Source organism: Equus przewalskii, chromosome 1 (assembly GCF_037783145.1).
Source record: "Equus przewalskii isolate Varuska chromosome 1, EquPr2, whole genome shotgun sequence".
Classification (NCBI taxonomy): Eukaryota; Metazoa; Chordata; class Mammalia; order Perissodactyla; family Equidae; genus Equus; species Equus przewalskii.
Window position 1 is genome coordinate 134,433,582 of NC_091831.1, and position 18,027 is coordinate 134,451,608.

Sequence of the window (18,027 nt, forward strand, 5' to 3'; positions counted from 1 at the left end):
GTTAAACAGTGATTTTATAGTTTCTTCTCTTTTTATACTCCATATATGTTTATATTTGGTGTGTTCAGAGGAATTTGGTTTCTCGAAGCATAATCTCCAGTCCATGTGAATTAGAATTACCTTGGATACTTGTTAAAAATATAAATTCCTGGGGCTGGCCCAGTTGCCTAACAGTTAAGTTTGCATGCTCCACTTCAGCAGCCTGGGGTTTGCCAGTTCAGATCTTGGGTGCAGACCTATGCACCGCTTATCAAGCCATGTTGTGGGGGGCACCCCACATAAAATGGAGGAAGATGGACACAGATGTTAGCTCAGAGCCAGACTTCCTCAGCAAAAAAAAAGAGGACTGACAGCAGATGTTAGCTCAGGGCTAATCTCCCTCAAAACAAAACAAAACTATATATATATATATATATATATATATATATATACATATATATATATATGAAGTCCTCCTCCTCAATGAAACAAATTAAAATGGGAGGGAGAAAGACTAGGAACAGACTAGGCATCTGAGGGATTCTTATGCTACAGTATAGTTACATCATAGTTAAAAACATTAAACATGAGTTTAGAAGGTTTACCACTTGCTAGATGTATGGCCTTGAGCAAATTACTTATCTCTGAAGAACACACATTTTCTAATCCACAAAATGGGTGTTAAAAGGATTAAATGTGATCATGTTTAATTCAGTGCCTGGCTCAGTTAGCGCTCAGTAAATGGTAGCAATTGTTATTAGAGTGCTATGCATCTAGGTTTAAAATGAATGTTTTTTGATATGAGAATTAACTCTGGTATAAACACATATTAATACTTGGTAAAAATTATTGACATTCATCTTTGCAAAATTGGAGAATTATATAAATAGAGCCTACCATTGATTTTAATTAAATAGCAATACCTTTGCCAAGGAAGTATTAGAAAAGGTAAGTGAAAACTCATTAATATAAGCATTAACTATAATTTATTAGATGCAGCTGTAGTTTCAAAGAGCTTACGAGAGTTTTTTTTTCTCAAGTTTCGAAGTTGTGTTAACATTAGACGACTGGCTCTCAAACTTTGATCTCTTAAAAATAATATTGAGGACTCAAAATAGCTTTTGGTTTGTGGGCTATATGAATTGAAAATTTTTTTTAAATGTGCATTTATTTAGTAAAATGCTTTCACAAGTACATGGAGTTTAACCTTCAGAGAAGCAAAAATCGCTAACTCTGTCTCTCAAATGAGGAAATCAATGCGAGATAGGATTTAAGGTTAAATGACTTGTATTAGGACCACAGGTCAGTAACCTGAAGAGATGGAATTTGAACCAAGGTCTTCTGACTCTGACTGACACAATTATGGGATATGAATTAAATGAAATAATATTGTTAGTAAGACAGTTAAAATTGGCTCACATGCCCTTGTCTGAAATTAGGATGGGCTTCATGAAAGCCATGCACACAGCAGAAAACAAATTTAATATATTTTCCCTTTCCTTTCTGTTCTTTTTGGCTTGATTCAGACAGGAATCTGCAGGTTATCTGAGTGTTCTGGATTCTCAGTCTAAAGATATGGGGAAAAAAGCAGAGAAGATGGCTATTAGTAGAAACACGATATGCTAAAGAATATGGAAGAAGTGAAACAAAGTTTCCAAGTCAGAGACCATAGGAAGCCTAAAAAATTGGTTAGATATAGGATTGAAATGAAAATACTTCCAATGTTAATAAGTTTAACATTATAGGATAGTCAAGCTACACAGAGCAATTCTATGTTCTTCATGTAACATATTGGACACTCTCTTTTATGAGGAGATACGTAAAGATCATTTTTAGAAATGATAAGGATTTTAGAACAGGATAGGAAGACAACTTACTTTGCTTCCAGTTAAAATGGAGGTGAGTTATGAAAATCTTTGATGATAGAGAAAGACAGTCTGGTGAACCGGGGAAGGCAAATCATTTTAATCAGAGGGAGCAGAAGAAAAGAAAATATGTTTAATTGCTAAACCTCACCATTTAGTCATAAATTAAAGACACAAATAATGGTGAAATAAATTAGATAAATTTCTACCTCATTAAAGCCTATATTTGTGTGTTAGAAAAATTATCTCACTGCTTTTTATTTATTAAACTTACTTGACAGCCTGGTAATCCTGTATCTCTGCTGTACAGGGAAAATGAGCCCCTCTCTGACGTTTTTCCTGTAAAACAAAGAAAATAACTTTACATAAAAATCCTTATCTATTGACAGATAATCACTTAACTTCTAGACCATCTATGGTAATTATATTGGGGTTTGGAACTACAGAGATCAAATTACAAGAAGATAAAAATCCAATAAACAAGATTTTAAAAGCTTACTATCATTCTATCAGTTTAACAGTCAAAATCTGACTTCCTACATAAAATAGCATGTATTTTATTAAATACTTTCTTTTCAATGTGAAACAGTGAAAAAATATTCAAAAGAATGGAAAAGAATGGATATCTGTATAGCTAACAGTATGATCCATATACCCACTAGTCAGAATGTTTTCCCGTACTTGCTTCAGATTGAACATTTCTCCCTCTCTGTCTTTCTCAGAAATTAAAAAACAGTATAGATATAGCTCAAATTTCACCCCAGACCCAAGGTAACTATTATCATAAAATTAGTGTATATGACTCTCATGTATATGTTGAATCTTTCAATATACATTCACGTACTCAAACAACACACATTACTGTTTGTGTTTAATACATTTAAACAGACTGGATTACATGGTATTTATCCTTTTGAAATCTGCATTTTCATGCAATATTATGTTTTTGAGATATGTTAATAGACACCCAGTTCATTCATTTTTACTGGTATAAGATGTCCCATTATACAAATAAAACCACAGTTGATCCATTCCCCTACTGAAAAATAGATTATTTCTACTTTTTTTTTTATCATGAAGAGTACTGAAACAAATATCCATGAACATGCACATAACAATTTCTGCAGGATAGAAATGGAACTGCTAAATTAAAGGATGCACACTGTCAACTTTATAATTTCTGAGCCCTTCAGGATATTATAACATATGTCTGAAGAAGCACTTATTAGCTATCATGATGAAGCACATACTTTAGGTGAAGTAATACCAACACAAAAAAAGGAGATTTATGACAACAGGTTAATTACTGTGGTCTATCTGCCACACATTCTTACCATAAAGTAGTAAGTTCTACAGAAAGAATTTTAATTTGCAAAATATACATATGAAATAAAAATGAAAAAACTCATAACTCTTTAAAGATATATCCTTTATAAGTAAGACTGCTTGTTAAGAATCAAGGTGACATCTTGAGGTTTTGGATTCTACTCTTCTGTTCTTGGAATCTGACCTCACAAAACCATTAAAGAATTGGACATTTGCAATTCTGACACACACTCCTCCCCATGCCTCATCAAAATGGATCAGAAATGTTGCTTGACCAAGAAGATGGCAGGGACTGAAGGGAAATGTCAACTCAGAATGACTGGCAGAAAGATTACTGGGAAAAAATAAAGAACAGCTATGATTTGGAGGCATGACTTTATTAATAAAATAAATTAAACAAGTTTATGAGATATTAAAAACATTCTCAGTATGTGTCTTTAATTTTAAGAAAATGTTGCCTTTAAAAAGAAATCATGTCTCATATACTTGGCAGGACAGAACTGGGAGACTATATTAACATTTTAAACAAATACCATAAAGTTAACAAAAAAGACTTATACCAATGCCTTGTCATTTACCATTAGTATCAACTTATTGGTTGAAATTCTCACTAAGCCCCTTCTACCTTGCAAATTCCTCTTCCTAGAACATTATTTCAAACAACCAGGAAAGACTTGAAGCTAAGTAACAACTTAAGGTCTGTTATATTTTTAATTGTTGAGATGAAAAGGGAACAAAGTAAGAGATCACTATTAGCTCTGTTTTTAATAAAGTACAGCTTTCAAATACAATCTTAACATAATTATCTGTGTGGACGCTACCCATTAGATAGACTGTTTAAGAAAATGGGAAGTTTAGAAGCTTACTTTTCTGTGCCTATTAAAATTTCTAAACTTCTTCCTTTCACAAAAGATATTCAAATCAGAGAGAATGAAAACTAATTTAACATAAGCTAAAAGCTAAAAACATTAAAAAGTACATTCATAAGTTTCTTGTGAAATAGAATGTTGATAACTTGTTTTTAAAATCATACTAAACCTATTCAAATGAGATTTTGAAATATAAATACCTTTTTATTTAACCTTTCATTTATTAGGAACTAATTATTTCCTAGGGACTTAGAAGTTTGGGTACTCTTTAAATATAATAATGCTTATTCAGTCTGAGATTTATAAGATGTTCATCTTTAATTCTTCCAAAATTATTTTTCACAAGAACTATTTTCATGAATTAAAATGAATCATATAAGTCTCTATTTTATCTCAGGTGTCTGACAAATAAAAACTTGGCTTTTTAAACAGTTATACTACCTTGTGTGTACAAATTAGATCTTTTTTTCTTTCTTCTTTTTAACTTGAGCCACTTGTTAAACCAAGTCACCCTATCCTGTCCTTAGACAAGTGATTTTTCTAAACATAAATGTAGGATTTCATTTCCTAAAAAAATTACTTTAAATTTTATCTTTGATTAATCACGTTACCTTAGCCTATCTGAGTTTATGTTGCGTACTTGCCCCAGAAAAGAGGGGTAGGAAGACTATGACTAGAAATTGCTAACACTTATTCCATCTTAAGAACTGAGGGCATGCCTGCCCCTGGGGGAGGGAAAGAAAGAGCTGAAATGACAGCAATCCTCTTGGCAGGTCATTTAAGTAGGTGGAATGTGCTACACCCAATTTGGAAAAGACTGGTTGTAAGGGTTCAGATTTTAAGTAGGGTAAAACTAAAGTCCAATTTTGGTAACTCTTTGAAGGGCAGGTGAATTAAAGGACCCCACAGAATTTCTGAGTAATAAGAATTACCAAATGAGACCAAACGACCTTTCCCAGAATCACAGGAACAGTTTTCAGTGGGACCTTAGAGTCTACCTAGTCCTACTCCCACCCACTGTAGTACTACTTTGAACATAAAGAGTCTCACCACAAAAGGTCCACTGACGATTGCTTTCCATTTTGTATCACCCACATTTTAAGAATAATGCTAACAAGCCAAAGGGGAGGGATGATGAGGGATCTGGAAACCGGCTGAGCTAAAAGAACTGAGATGTTAGCCTGGAGAAGAAAGGCTCTGGGAGAAGTGTGGTTTCTGTGCTTTTTAACACTTGCAAAGCTATCATGCCAAGGAGGAGCAGACCATACTGTCTGGTCCCAGTGAAGAGACCTAGGAACAAAGGACAAGAGTAAAGAGATGCATCACTTTAGTTTGTTAAAAGGAAGAACTCTCAGAAAATAGAATTTCCAACAGTAAAATAGAAACTTTGCAGAAAATTATATAATATTCCAGCTAGTCTTATTAGTAAAGAGATTTGTGGAACAATTAGCTCCTTTGTTGTGAATTTATTAATGCAATGGAAGACTTAATAGACATTTTTAGCACCCAAGTTACTACAGGTGAATCACAATGAGTTCATGTTTATTGGACATTTGAGTATTTTATAGTGAAATGGCCATTCAAGTTCTTTGCTCACTTTTTTCCTATTGGATTGTCTGCTATTTACTTGTTGAGTTGAAGGCATTCTTTACATATTTTTGTTACAAGACCTTTTACTGTATGTATGTAAATATTTTACGTAGGTTGCCTTTTCATTCTCTTAATGGTGTCTTGTGATAAACAGAAAATTTTCATTTTAACATAGGCCAATTTGTCCATTTTCTCCTAAGTTAGCATGTTTGGTGTACTGTTTGGTGTACTGTTTAAGAAATCTCTGCCTATTCCAAGGTTACACATCTATTTTTCTATGTTTTCTTCTAAAAACTTTACTGTTTACCTTTCACATTTAAATCTGAATTTGTTTTTTTGGCATGTTGGTAGGGTGTCAAGGTATGTGTTCTTTCCATAGGACATTCTATTGACTTCAGTACTGTTTATTGAAAAGATGGTCTACATCTTCAGAGTATCATCATGGCGGCTGTGTGAAGAATAAACTAGGGGAACAAGTGTGGAAGCAGGTAGACCAATTAGAAGACTACTGAAATAATCCAGATGAAAGCTAATGGTGGCTTTAATTCTTCTAACCCACTCAGGTAGATACCATTAAATCCTCATATAAGTAGCCAAAAGAAGTAGAATGCAGGGCTACCTGACATCAAATTCTTAACAGCATATTGTACTGCACTGTTTTCCTGTGGAAGGTTTAGGACACAATTCCCATATTCTGATTATATACATAGACATTTGGTGGAGCCCAAATATAGCATAAGAATTTTTCTCTATTTAGCCCTCCAAGCAGCCTCTACCAATCAAGTGATTTGGCACTGGACATGAAAGCTATTCCTGCTCAAAAGAGGGGCTGATGACAAATCATCTAAAAAATGACTGGCAGCAGAACCCATCTACTCCAAAGGTTGGCTCTGGATATAACTAGAACATGGTCAATTACGATTACGTTAGTTTCACTCACAAATAATTGCTCTTCTTTTCAGTTCTCACCAAGGGCACATGATGATTTTACTCTTGCTTCAAGGGCCTGTTAGAAAAATATTTATTCTGATCTTGTCTTTCTGGGCCTGTTTCCTAATCTGTAAAAATGAACAAGTTGGACAAGATAAGAGGAATCCTGAGAGATTGTTTTGTGTGGACAATGCAGGGATTTGCTTGTATGTATATGTTTAAAACAATTTTTAAAAAAAATTGCTGTGGCAGCCATAAGAATGCACCTTGCAGAACTCCTACTTCAGGGAATGTAATTAACTGAGGGATCCAGCTTGCTGTGCTCTGAAGTCCACATTTGCTTTTGCACTGAGGCCCACTTGCTTCCAACATGCTTCAACAGAGTATGGCAGGAAAACCAAAGCACACCCCTTCCTGGGATATATGGCATTTCTTTGTTGACCAACTTTGGCTCAAGAACTCTCCAGCTGTTTTGCTGAATCTTCCTTAAAGCACACAGTAGTCTAGGACTCTTCCACATTCTTTCCTTCACTCTCAAAGTCTTGAGATTGCTGTGGCTATGGGGACAGAAACTAGCATTTGAGGATTAGCTAATATGTACAAGGCACTGTGAAAGGCGCTTATACTGCTGGTACCACTGCTAGTTGTATTCTTCTTCCCACTAAAAATCCTGTTAATACCAAGGAGTGACTGAAGGAAGCTGATAACAGCTGTGAGATACGACAGTAAATTTTCAAGATTTCCTGTAGATCTCAATCTACTGGCTGGCAAAACCTGCCCAATAATACCCTCCTGGCTGCATGTGCTCTTTTCCTATGACTTCAATGTTTTTATGAGGATATGGCTAGAGACGAAGATGTTATGAAAGACATAGCTGGCTCAAGTTTTCATTTCTGCAGTCTGGTGAATACTTGAGAATTTCTAGCAAACTAAAGTTTACTAATTTCAATGAATAGATACTACGCAAGAAATAATCGTGGATTTCATGAGTAACAGCACAAATTGGAACAAATAGTTTCCCTATATATCTGAAAGCCAATATTATTTCAACATTCATTTTTCTAAGGCATACTGATGTGCACTCAGAAATTCAAATTCACCATCTATTAAATAAAAAACTTCATGTGCTATATTTTAAATGAGTAGCATTAGACTGGTTTTTCTTAAAAGATAAAGGCTTAACCTAGAAAAAGAATTCCCAGATGTTTCAAAAGTTACCTAGATCAACATTATTATGTTTCAAAATGAAATATTTCAATATATAAATCATGAGAGCTTTTGCATATTTAGTTTTCAGAGAAATAACATGAATCCTTAAACAAGCAAATCTAAATATTTGGACACCAATCTGAATTTGACCACAGTTTTATGAGCAGACTATATTCCTTCCCCCTGGGTATCTGAAAACTCATTATTCACCTAACCTCTTTGCCCATGAAGATTTTCCTCTTGTTTTGTGGGTGAACACTACAAAAAGTTTCATACAATTTCAATCACACTAACCACTTGAAGAAACATAAAATACTATCCTACGAAGTGGGGAAATCTGTAATGCCATTGGGTATATTAGAGTAGAGACCTAGGAATTCTGATTACTGGATTCATCTCTTGGCTCTTGTTTCTCTCTCACTGACTGAACTGGGCAAGTTACCAGTCACTTAACATCAATGGCCCCACTCACTCATTTAGGAAAATCAACTTAATAACATGTACCTCACACAGGCCTGCACCGTTTAATTAATGCTTATAAAGTACTTGGAGATTCTGTCCGTAAGAAACTAGGGAATGCTAACTATTAGAATTATAGAATTCATTTTGGTAGCGATCTGCTCAAACTTACAGAAAAAAATCTAAAAAGGATCTCAAACTAACATTTTTTTTTTAAAAGGAAAGAAAAGAGAGAGAGGGTTTTAACATAAATGCATGCCTATTTTCTTCAAAACAATTTGTTTAAGTATTATTGGCTAACATTTGTGCCAAGCACACTGCTGGCTACATTGAAGATATTTAAATATCTAGTGCCAACAAGCACAGCTGCTGGACCTCTGTGCCCTCCTCTTGTTCACTCCTTGCCAAGTTACTCACACAGCTATGAATGATGAGGCAGCAGCATAGGAAAATGCCAAGTGTGAGTGAGATTAGTGATAAACCAGAGGATCCCTATAGAGGTCAGTGATTAGCAAGTTCCCAGTTGTAATCACTTTTCTAACCCAGCCGTTATCTTATCACTTATTCCATCTTAACTCTGCACCAACTTCCTGTGACAGGCATCAGAACTGTAAGCACCTTCCCAATCAATAATTCCTGTAGAATTGCTAAGGCACTGATAAAGTATCTCATTATCCTTGACAAGAGCACAGTCAGACCCAGGCATTTGAATAGGCTTTAGAAATGACTCTTTGAGACTAAAACCCGAGATGAAGTAGTCCACGATGCAAACATTCACCAATCTAGCTACTCTTCGCTGCTTTCTACCCTGCCCCATAAAATCAGATCACATATTAAATATAAACAAATAGACAAGGATGAGAAGGTTTATATAAAACAGTTTGCCTTTTGGCCATTAGAATGCCCAGAGAGAACATTACAATGCAGGATTCAATATGAGAGGGTGAGGTAGACAGGTAGTTGGAAACTAGGAATGAATGAACAGAGCAGAGTAAGACAAATACACTTGGATCAATTTTTGCCATTTATCAAAATGTGCCACAGTAGAATACATAACAAAGTATGCATTGTAGCTAGCTCAAAATCTAAATTCTGCTTCTTTGAGACATTATACTTAATAATTGCATTTTCTAAATTGTTCCTGAAAACATATTTACATCTATATTGTACTGTTGCTTTTCCTTAGGATCAGAATTTAAGTGTTTTCTCACTTAATGTCTCCACATTTCCCCAAATCACATGTTGTTTAGAACTTAGAAACAAAGACATTTTGTTTTTATAGTAATCCATCAGATTATAAAACTAGGAATTACCTCTTCATCTTTTGCTGCATTTCAGGAGAAAACATGGTGAATGCGTATTCTTTAAAAATGACCAAGTAAATTTTGTATCTTAATGTTTACCTCATTCTTAAATAAAAAAGGATTTGAAATAATTCAATTGATGCTTTACAACTTTCTAGGGACTAAATAAACTGAGCCAATCCTTCAACATCTTAATCTTGCCTACTCCCCTTACCCCAAAATAAAGAAAAAAAAGAAAATCAGGTAAAAGTCACATCACTAAATAAATTGGCTGAGGGAAGAAGGGGGAGCATATTATCAAATTATCTTGGTAATCACACACTGATATAAAGCTACTCCTTCTGACATACTGACTGTTTCCATCAAATCCTAGTATGAATGCTTCTCTCAGTAATTTCTTACATCATACAGTGATAAACAGAACATTAAGCTCATTACTGTTAATTCTCCTGATTTTCTCACAGCTTTCTGTATTTTGGTTGTTTAATTTAAATCATGACCTTACTAGGCAAGGTCAGTGTCTGAGTCTGTTTTTTATGGCACTCAGGGACCAGAAGGTAGATGCCACTTGTTCAGGGAACACTGGTCTGGAATTCTAGACTTGTTTTGTTTGCGTGCCAGGGACAGATTCTACTCCAATGGCATTCAGCCACGTGGAGGCAGAGAGAGAGTTTAAGAGAACTGTGTTCTAAAATAGCAGATAATAAATGATTGTTAATTAGCTAGTTTCCCTTGACAGCAAGAACTGGAATAGAAAAAAAGAAACTAGTCAATGGAACTGCTACCATTCACCAACTATGCGGTCAGAAACAGGGCAGTGGAGTGAAACAAACACAGAAATGACTCAGGAGGGTCTATTCCTGTCTCTGCTGTGAGCTAGCTGTGTGACATGGATAAGTCATCAAACCTCTGCAGGCCTCAGTTTCTTCACCTGGAGAATGGGGTAGGGTGGGGCAAATTTGGATCGGATGATCTCTTTCTGTTTTAATATCCCATGAAATTGACATCCTCATTTATTTTGCTATTAATCAGCCACCCTCTTCTGACAGAATGCAAATTTGGGCACTGTGGGTAGTAAAAGGAAGATGATAAGCTGCTAAAAATTGTAGGGAATTTTGGAATAATGATGTGTATAAGTTGAATACTCAAAAATGAAGTGTGTAACAGCCAACATCATACTCAATGGGGAAAAACTGAACACCCCTCTGAGAACAGGAACAAGACAAGGATGCCTATTATCACCACTCTTATTCAATATAGTACTGGAGGTTTTGGCCAGAGCAATTAGGCAAGAGAAAGGAATAAAAGGAATCCAAACAGGGAATGAAGAAGTGAAACTGTCGCTGTTTGCAGACAACATGTTCTTATATATAGAAAATCCTAAAGAATCCCTTGGAAAACTATTGGAAAAAATTAACAACTACAGTAAAGTTGCAGGGTACAAAATCAACTTACAAAAATCAGTTGCATTTCTATACTCTAATAATGAACTTACAGAAAGAGAACTCAAGAATACAATTCCATTTACAACTGTAACAAAAAGAATAAAATATCTAGGAATAAATTTAATCAAGGAGGTGAAGGACTTATATAATGAAAACTATAAGACATTATTGAAAGAAATAGATGATGACATAAAGAGATGGAAAGAGATTCCATGCATATGGATTGGAAGAATAAACAAAATTAAAATGTCCATACTATGCAAAGCAATCTACAGATTCAATGCAATCCCAATCAGAATCCCAAGGACATTCTTCACAGAAATAGAACAAAGTATCCTGAAATCCACATGGGGCAACCAAACACCCTGACTGCTAAAGCAATACTGAGAAAAAAAGAACAATCCCTAATTTAAAATGTACTACAAAGCCTAGTAATCAAAAGAGCATGGTACTGGTACAAAACCAGGCACACAGATCAATGGAACAGAACTGAAAGCCCAGAAATAAAACTGCACATCTATGGACAGCTAATCTTCAACAAAGGAGCTAAGAACATTCAATGGAGAAAAGACAGTCTCTTTAATAAACGGTGTTGGGAAAACTGGACAGCCACATGCAAAAGAAAAAAAGCACACCATTATCTCACACCATACACAAAAATAAAACTCAAAATGGATCAAAGACTTGAACATGTCTTGAAACCATAAAACTCCTGGAAGACAATATAGGTAGTACATTCTCTGACATCGAACTTAAAAGGATCTTTTTGAATACCATGTCTTCTCAGACAAGGGAAACAAAAGAAAAAATAAACAAGTGGGACCTCATCAGACTAAAGAGCTTCTGCAAAGCAAAAGAAACTAGGATCAAAACAAAAAGACAACCCACCAACTGGGAGAAAATATTTGCAAATCATATATCCAACAAGGGATTAACTTCCATAATACATAAGGAACTCACACAACTGAACAACAAAAAAACAAACAGCCTGAACAAAAAATGGGCAGAGGATATGAATTGACATTTTTCCAAAGAAGATATACAGGGGCCGATAAACACACGAAAAGATGTTCAACACCACTAATCATCAGGGAAATGCAAATCAAAACTACCCTAAGATACCACCTTATGCCTGTTAAAATGGCTATAATCATGAAGACTAAAAATAATAAAGGTTGGAGAGGGTGTGGAGAAAAGGGAACCCTCATACACTGCTGGTGGGAATGCAAACTGGTGCAGCCACTATGGAAAACAGTATGGAGATTTCTCAAAAAATTTAAAATAGAAATACCATATGACTCAATCCATGTCTTGGCTATTGTGAATAGTGCTGCAGTGAACATAGCAGTACATATGTTACTTTGGATTGTTGATTTCAAGTTGGGTAGACATCCAGTAGTGGGATAGCTGGGTCATATGGTAGTCCTATTTTTAGTTTTTTGAGGAATTTCCATACTGTTGTCCATAGTGGTTGTCCACCTTTTCCACTAGATCCTTTAGTATGCTAACTAGAGTTACCTTACAATCCTTGTCTGATAGTTCCAGCATTTGAGTCACCTTTGAGTCTTGTTTGGTTGACTATTTTGTCTCTTGACAATTTTTTTTCTTGCTTATATGCATGTCTCATAATTTTGATTGAATGCAGGATGTTTTGTACAGTAAAGACTGAGGTAAACAGTATTTAGGCCTGGAAATGAGCATGCCTCTTCCTGTTTAAGGCCTTTAGTGTGGGAAAATGAGTGAATCTAATCAGGAGTGATTGCTGTTGCTGTGGTTACCTTACCTTACCAGTTGGCCAGAGGCTTCAACTCCCTAGAGTGACTGGCTGCTTTTGCCTAGTGCTTAGCACATGGCTGGGTGCAGTCGGACTTTTCTCAGCATTAGTTTTTTGCTTTCAACTGATCCTATAAATCTGTGCCCCAGAGTGGGTCTCTCTCCATTCTTCTGTCCCTCCCCCAGTAATAGACTGCTGTTGTTTTCCTGTCTTTCATTCCTCCTCTGTAAGAGAAAACTCTGCTTTATATCTAAAGTTGACCCTGGTTTGGAGTTTTCACGTCTCCCTGACAGGAAGGAGATCTGTACTTGGTATCAGCATAGGATCTTAGGTGTAAGACAAGTTTCCTGTCCACCCCCAATCACAATGTGTCCTACCTTGAGTCCTTTGGGCAAGAGGATCTGCTGCCCCACCTAAAGCAGCTTAAGTCTAGCAGTACCCTAGGGTCCAGAGAAGTTGGCAGGCTTTTCTGCCTTTCCCACAATGACAGCTGATCAGCTCTTGCATGCCTGCACTATCAACAGGAATTCTCTTCAGTCTCTTGCTCTATCCCTAATCTTCTTTTGTGAGTGGAGGTCTGGGGGAAAAAGCTTGAGAGTGAGTGTGAAATCCCCTTTTGATCTGTTCTATTGTTAGATGCCCCCAGCAATTTCAAACGGATATGTTGCTAGCCCACAAATGATGTTCTGTTGAACTTTAAAATTTTAGTTGCTTCCTCTTGCCTGCCTGTGTTGTGACTGGTACGACACCTTATTCTCCCATATTTTGCCACAAGTAAGACAGTTCATGTGTCCCATTTCTTCATGGAATTCAGGTCACATGATTGCCTTGCTATTTTAGCTCTCGGATGGGTTCAAAAAACTATTTTGTAGTTTATCAGGCTTTTTTATTTTTTTGAGGAAGATTAGCCGTGAGCTAACTGCTGCCAATCCTCCTCTTTTTGATGAGGAAGACTGGCCCTGAGATAACATCCATGCCCATCTTCCTCTACTTTATATGTGGGACGCCTACCACAGCATGGCGTGCCAAGCAGTGCCACATCTGCACCCAGGATCTTAACTGGCAAACCCCAGGCCACCGAAGCGGAACGTGTGCACTTAACCACTGCACCACCAGGCCGGCTCCTTCATTTTTTCTTATCATTAAGAATGGGAATGGCATTCTTTGAAGCTCTCTACACCCTAAGTTAAAGCTAAAAGTCCTCTGATCTTCATTTTGGATAGTTTGTTTCCTTGTCTGAAATTCAATGATCTTTTCTACTGCAGTATATTAATCTACTGTTAATCCCATCCAGTTTTTTTTTCCATTTCAGATATTATATTTTTCATCTCTAGAAATTCTACTTGGTTTTTCTTTCATTTCTTCTCTCATAGTATTTGTGTTTTCCTTTACACTTTTGATCTATGGAGCATATTTATAACAGCCATTTTAATACCCTTGTTTGCTAATTCCATCATCTCTTTAATTTTCTGCTCTATTGTTTCTACTAATGGATTTTACTCCTGCTTACAAAGTATAGTTTCCAGTTTCTTTTCATGTTTAGTAATTTTTGACTCTATGCCAGACATTACGAAGCTCACATTTTTGGGTGCTGGATTTGGTTGTATTCCTTTAAAGAATGTTGGACTTTTTCTGGCAAGCAGTTAAAGTTTCTTGGAATCAGTCTGATCATTTTCTAGGCTTGCCTTTAAGGCAGGCCTAGAACAGCCTTTAGCCCAGTGCTAATTTAGCCTCACCAACACAATAGTCTTCTGAGGACTCCATATGATGCCATTTATTATGAGATCTTTCTGCTTCAGTTAGCTAGAAGAAGAACCATTCCCAGTTTTGTATACTTTAGTTGGCTGGAAGAACTATTTCCAGCTTTGGATGAATTTCAGGAACTGTTTAGCCTATTCCTTTCAAGTGATTCTTTCCCAGTCTCAAGTTAAGTTTCTTCTCATCATGCAAAGATCAGCATTCAGCCAAAGACTTGAGGGAACCCCTCTGTAGATCTCAAGCTCTTTTTCTGTGCTCCCTCCTTTTTGCCCTGCAATTTGACCTACCTTGGCTTCTCTGAATTCTGTTTTTTGTCTCCTCAACTCAATAAGACTGCTGGACTCTGTCTCATTTCCTCTTCTCATTACTGTGGCCTGGAATCTTGTTCTAGGCAGTAAGTTGGAGAATTGTGGGACTCATCTTGTTTATTTCCCTTCTCTCATGCACCACCTATTGTCCAATGTCTGAAAACTAATGGTTTAGTTAGGACTACTATGAAACTTCTTAAGCTTTTTATACCTCTTGAAAATCATTCCCTCAGTCCCTTCCCTCAAAATAAAGGGGAAAAAAAGCACTTCCCTAGTCTTTCTCTAGCAAACCCATTTTCATAGATCAGGAAGCTAGAACACAGCAAAACTTGACTCCTACAAATAATCAGAATTTCTGACAAAAAAACTGACAAAAAAAAAAAAAAAGGAGTGCATATGGTAGATGATAACATAACAACAGAATCCAAATTTATTAATATATTTACATTTTGGAGTATCCTAATTTAAATATGTCCTGCTCAGCTAGACTTAACCATAATAGAAATTAGGTTTGATAAACTCTTGAAAAATCTAAAAATTTGATTAAACTATCTTGTTTTTATGACACTGTAAAGAGGTTCTCTTATTTCTAACCTCAGGTATTTTATTTCTAAAATACTTCAAATTCCACCAAGTCTGCTGACATATTTGAATTTGGAACAAACTGCCCTAAGAATATGATCTTCTGCACTAACTACACAAACTGTTATTTCTAAAAGGTTAAAAAGCTGGCAATTTTCCAGTTCTTTCTCATCATTTCAGTTACGGGATACAATGTCCAGTAATTTCTTGTCTATTTTCTTTTGGCATGCTGACTAGTTCTCTAAACTCAATCTCAGGTATTTTGTTGTGCAGGTGTTCGATTCTTGGTCCTATTGGATGTGACATATACATATATACATATACATACATACATACATATATATATATATATGCGCTAGATACCACATAGCATTAAAAATATTTGTGAAGACTGCTGTCATTAAACTACGTTGTTAGAGCTCATTGCTTCTTAAGACTATCTGTTTCTGACTATGTAAGCTAAATCATATTTATATTTATTTTGGGCACATTTTTTCTGAATTGCTTCTTGCCTACATCAGAATATAGTCAATAATAAAAACCACCGATTTCATTAAAATATTTTGAAAAACAATACTAAGTAACAGTAAAACTCACATTTAAAAATTTTATTTTGAAACAATCCTGTTCTTCCTCTGAGAGATTCCTATATCCTGGCAAGCTAAACTTTGATTTAGGACTCTAATCCTGAACTCATCTCATGTGAGAAAACTGGTTATGTTCTAGTTAATCATATTGCTTTAAAGTCCATTTGCTGAATATTGTTTTTGTAACTTTGTTCATAAACTTTTACTTTGTTATTTTCCTTAAACATTCCAAGCTCAATCCCACTGAAGGGTGCTGACTTGCCAGCCTCTGCATGAAAGGTTCTTCTGCTAGAGCATTTGGTCTTTGCTCAAAAGTTACTTCCTCAGAGAAGCCTGACTATCCTATCTAAAATAGTCCACTCTAACCCTTCCTTCTCTAGCATCTTTTATGAAATCATAAAAATTTGCCTTGTTTCCCTTGTAGAGATAATATAACTTAGCTGGTAACCTTTGGTAAAAGCATCATAACTCAAAATTTTTCCCTTTTCTTAATACAAAGTTTAGAAACTCTGCTTTACTTTTTACTGCCACTTTATCTACATTTTACTATATTTCCCATATTTGTATTTTGCTATATCACATTTGATATAATTGAAATCAAAATTTCTTTGCATTTTCTATTCCTGTGATGTCTCTTTCTCTTCACAGCTTTATAAAATATGCATAAGGATTTACTTGAATCTTTGTTTTTTAAAAAAATTTTAAATTTTCTTTTTTTTCCAGGAAGAATTTCCTCTTTTGGATAAAGCTTTTTTCCCCCTTAATATAGAATACTTTAAAATATTCTGAACGGAAGATTATAGCAGATAAGTAGCATGAAAACAGCAAGATTCAGGGATCAGAAGCAATTGTTTAATAGGATATAGGTCAGAGTTCTCAATAGATATCTGAAGATCAAGGAAAAAGTATAAAGACAGCTCCTAAAGGGTTGGGTCACTATCATACTGATGTTAAACAAATACCATGCTCACAAGAATTCAACTTTCTAGCAGCAAATAATAAGCTTAATAACTGAATATACAGTTATATTCTTAGTATTGAAAATAGAAGTGATCCAGAAATGATTGCATTTATTCCACGTTTACTTCCTCAACTTTTTTTTGGATTATATTCAGCCTAGATCTATTTTAGGAACTGCTTTGGAAGGTCCTTATGTTTTATGCAAGGAACTGCTATTTTCCCAGATGAACAGAATATCCATTCTCTGGCTCCAAGTTTCCATGACAATAAAAACAAAACATTCATCAGCACCAACTTGGTATTTGATGGCAAATGCAGCTGCAGCTTATAACAGTTCAATCTTTATCCCAACTCTTTTCTGCAGAACAGAGGCACTATATTTCTCCAAAGCAAGTGAATTGTTTTTACAGTAATCTCCCCCCCCACCACAGACCTAAACACTAACAACTAGATGTGTTATACCATCTCCAATCTTCAAATCATCCACTCTTCCCAAACTCATGCCAAATACAATGAAAAGTTCCTGAATTTTGCTAAGAAGACATTTGATTTATGAACTCTGAAAGCTTAGATGGTTTAAGTATTATAGCTCTAGAGGAACATACAGTGTTTAAGCTTTCATTATAATACAGAGAAGACAGAATTTTGGGAGACAGTCACAGTAAATAAAAAGCTGTTATATTCAATCAGATTATGGTAAGACAGTGCCCCCTTGTGTCTTGGTATTTCTGCCTTGACTAAATCCAATACTTGTTTCCTTACAGTTCTATGGTATGAATTTGAATAATTTTTATATCATAGAAATAAACAGGACTTGATAACTAGCAGTTCTCCTAAAACAAAAACCCTAATTTATTACAATACAAACATGTGGCTCTTCAATATCAGTGATTTTAACATGCATAATCTGCAATATGAGGAAAACCTAATGAATTTGGACAGATTCTGTGGCTATTTTTATTTTAAATTTAATATTTAATTTACTATTAGTATGAGAGGTTGACACGGTTTTCAAATGAAAAGGAAAAACTCACCACCATCAGTTACATTTTCTTCTGGTAGTGGTTCTCCTCTGTAACCAC

The 18,027-nt window shown here is 35.4% G+C and overlaps 1 protein-coding gene across 17 annotated transcripts in view; it reads right to left on the minus strand.

Moving 5' to 3' along the window:
* The window catches only part of TCF12 (transcription factor 12), a 348,736-nt gene that overhangs the window by 102,163 nt on the left and 228,546 nt on the right, over positions 1-18,027 (minus strand). For all 17 annotated transcript variants that reach the window (XM_070579213.1, XM_070579180.1, XM_070579162.1 and 14 more), the window contains one exon: positions 2,119-2,183. In XM_070579213.1, coding sequence (XP_070435314.1) covers positions 2,119-2,183 — 65 coding nt within the window. The remainder of the gene's footprint in view (positions 1-2,118; positions 2,184-18,027) is intronic.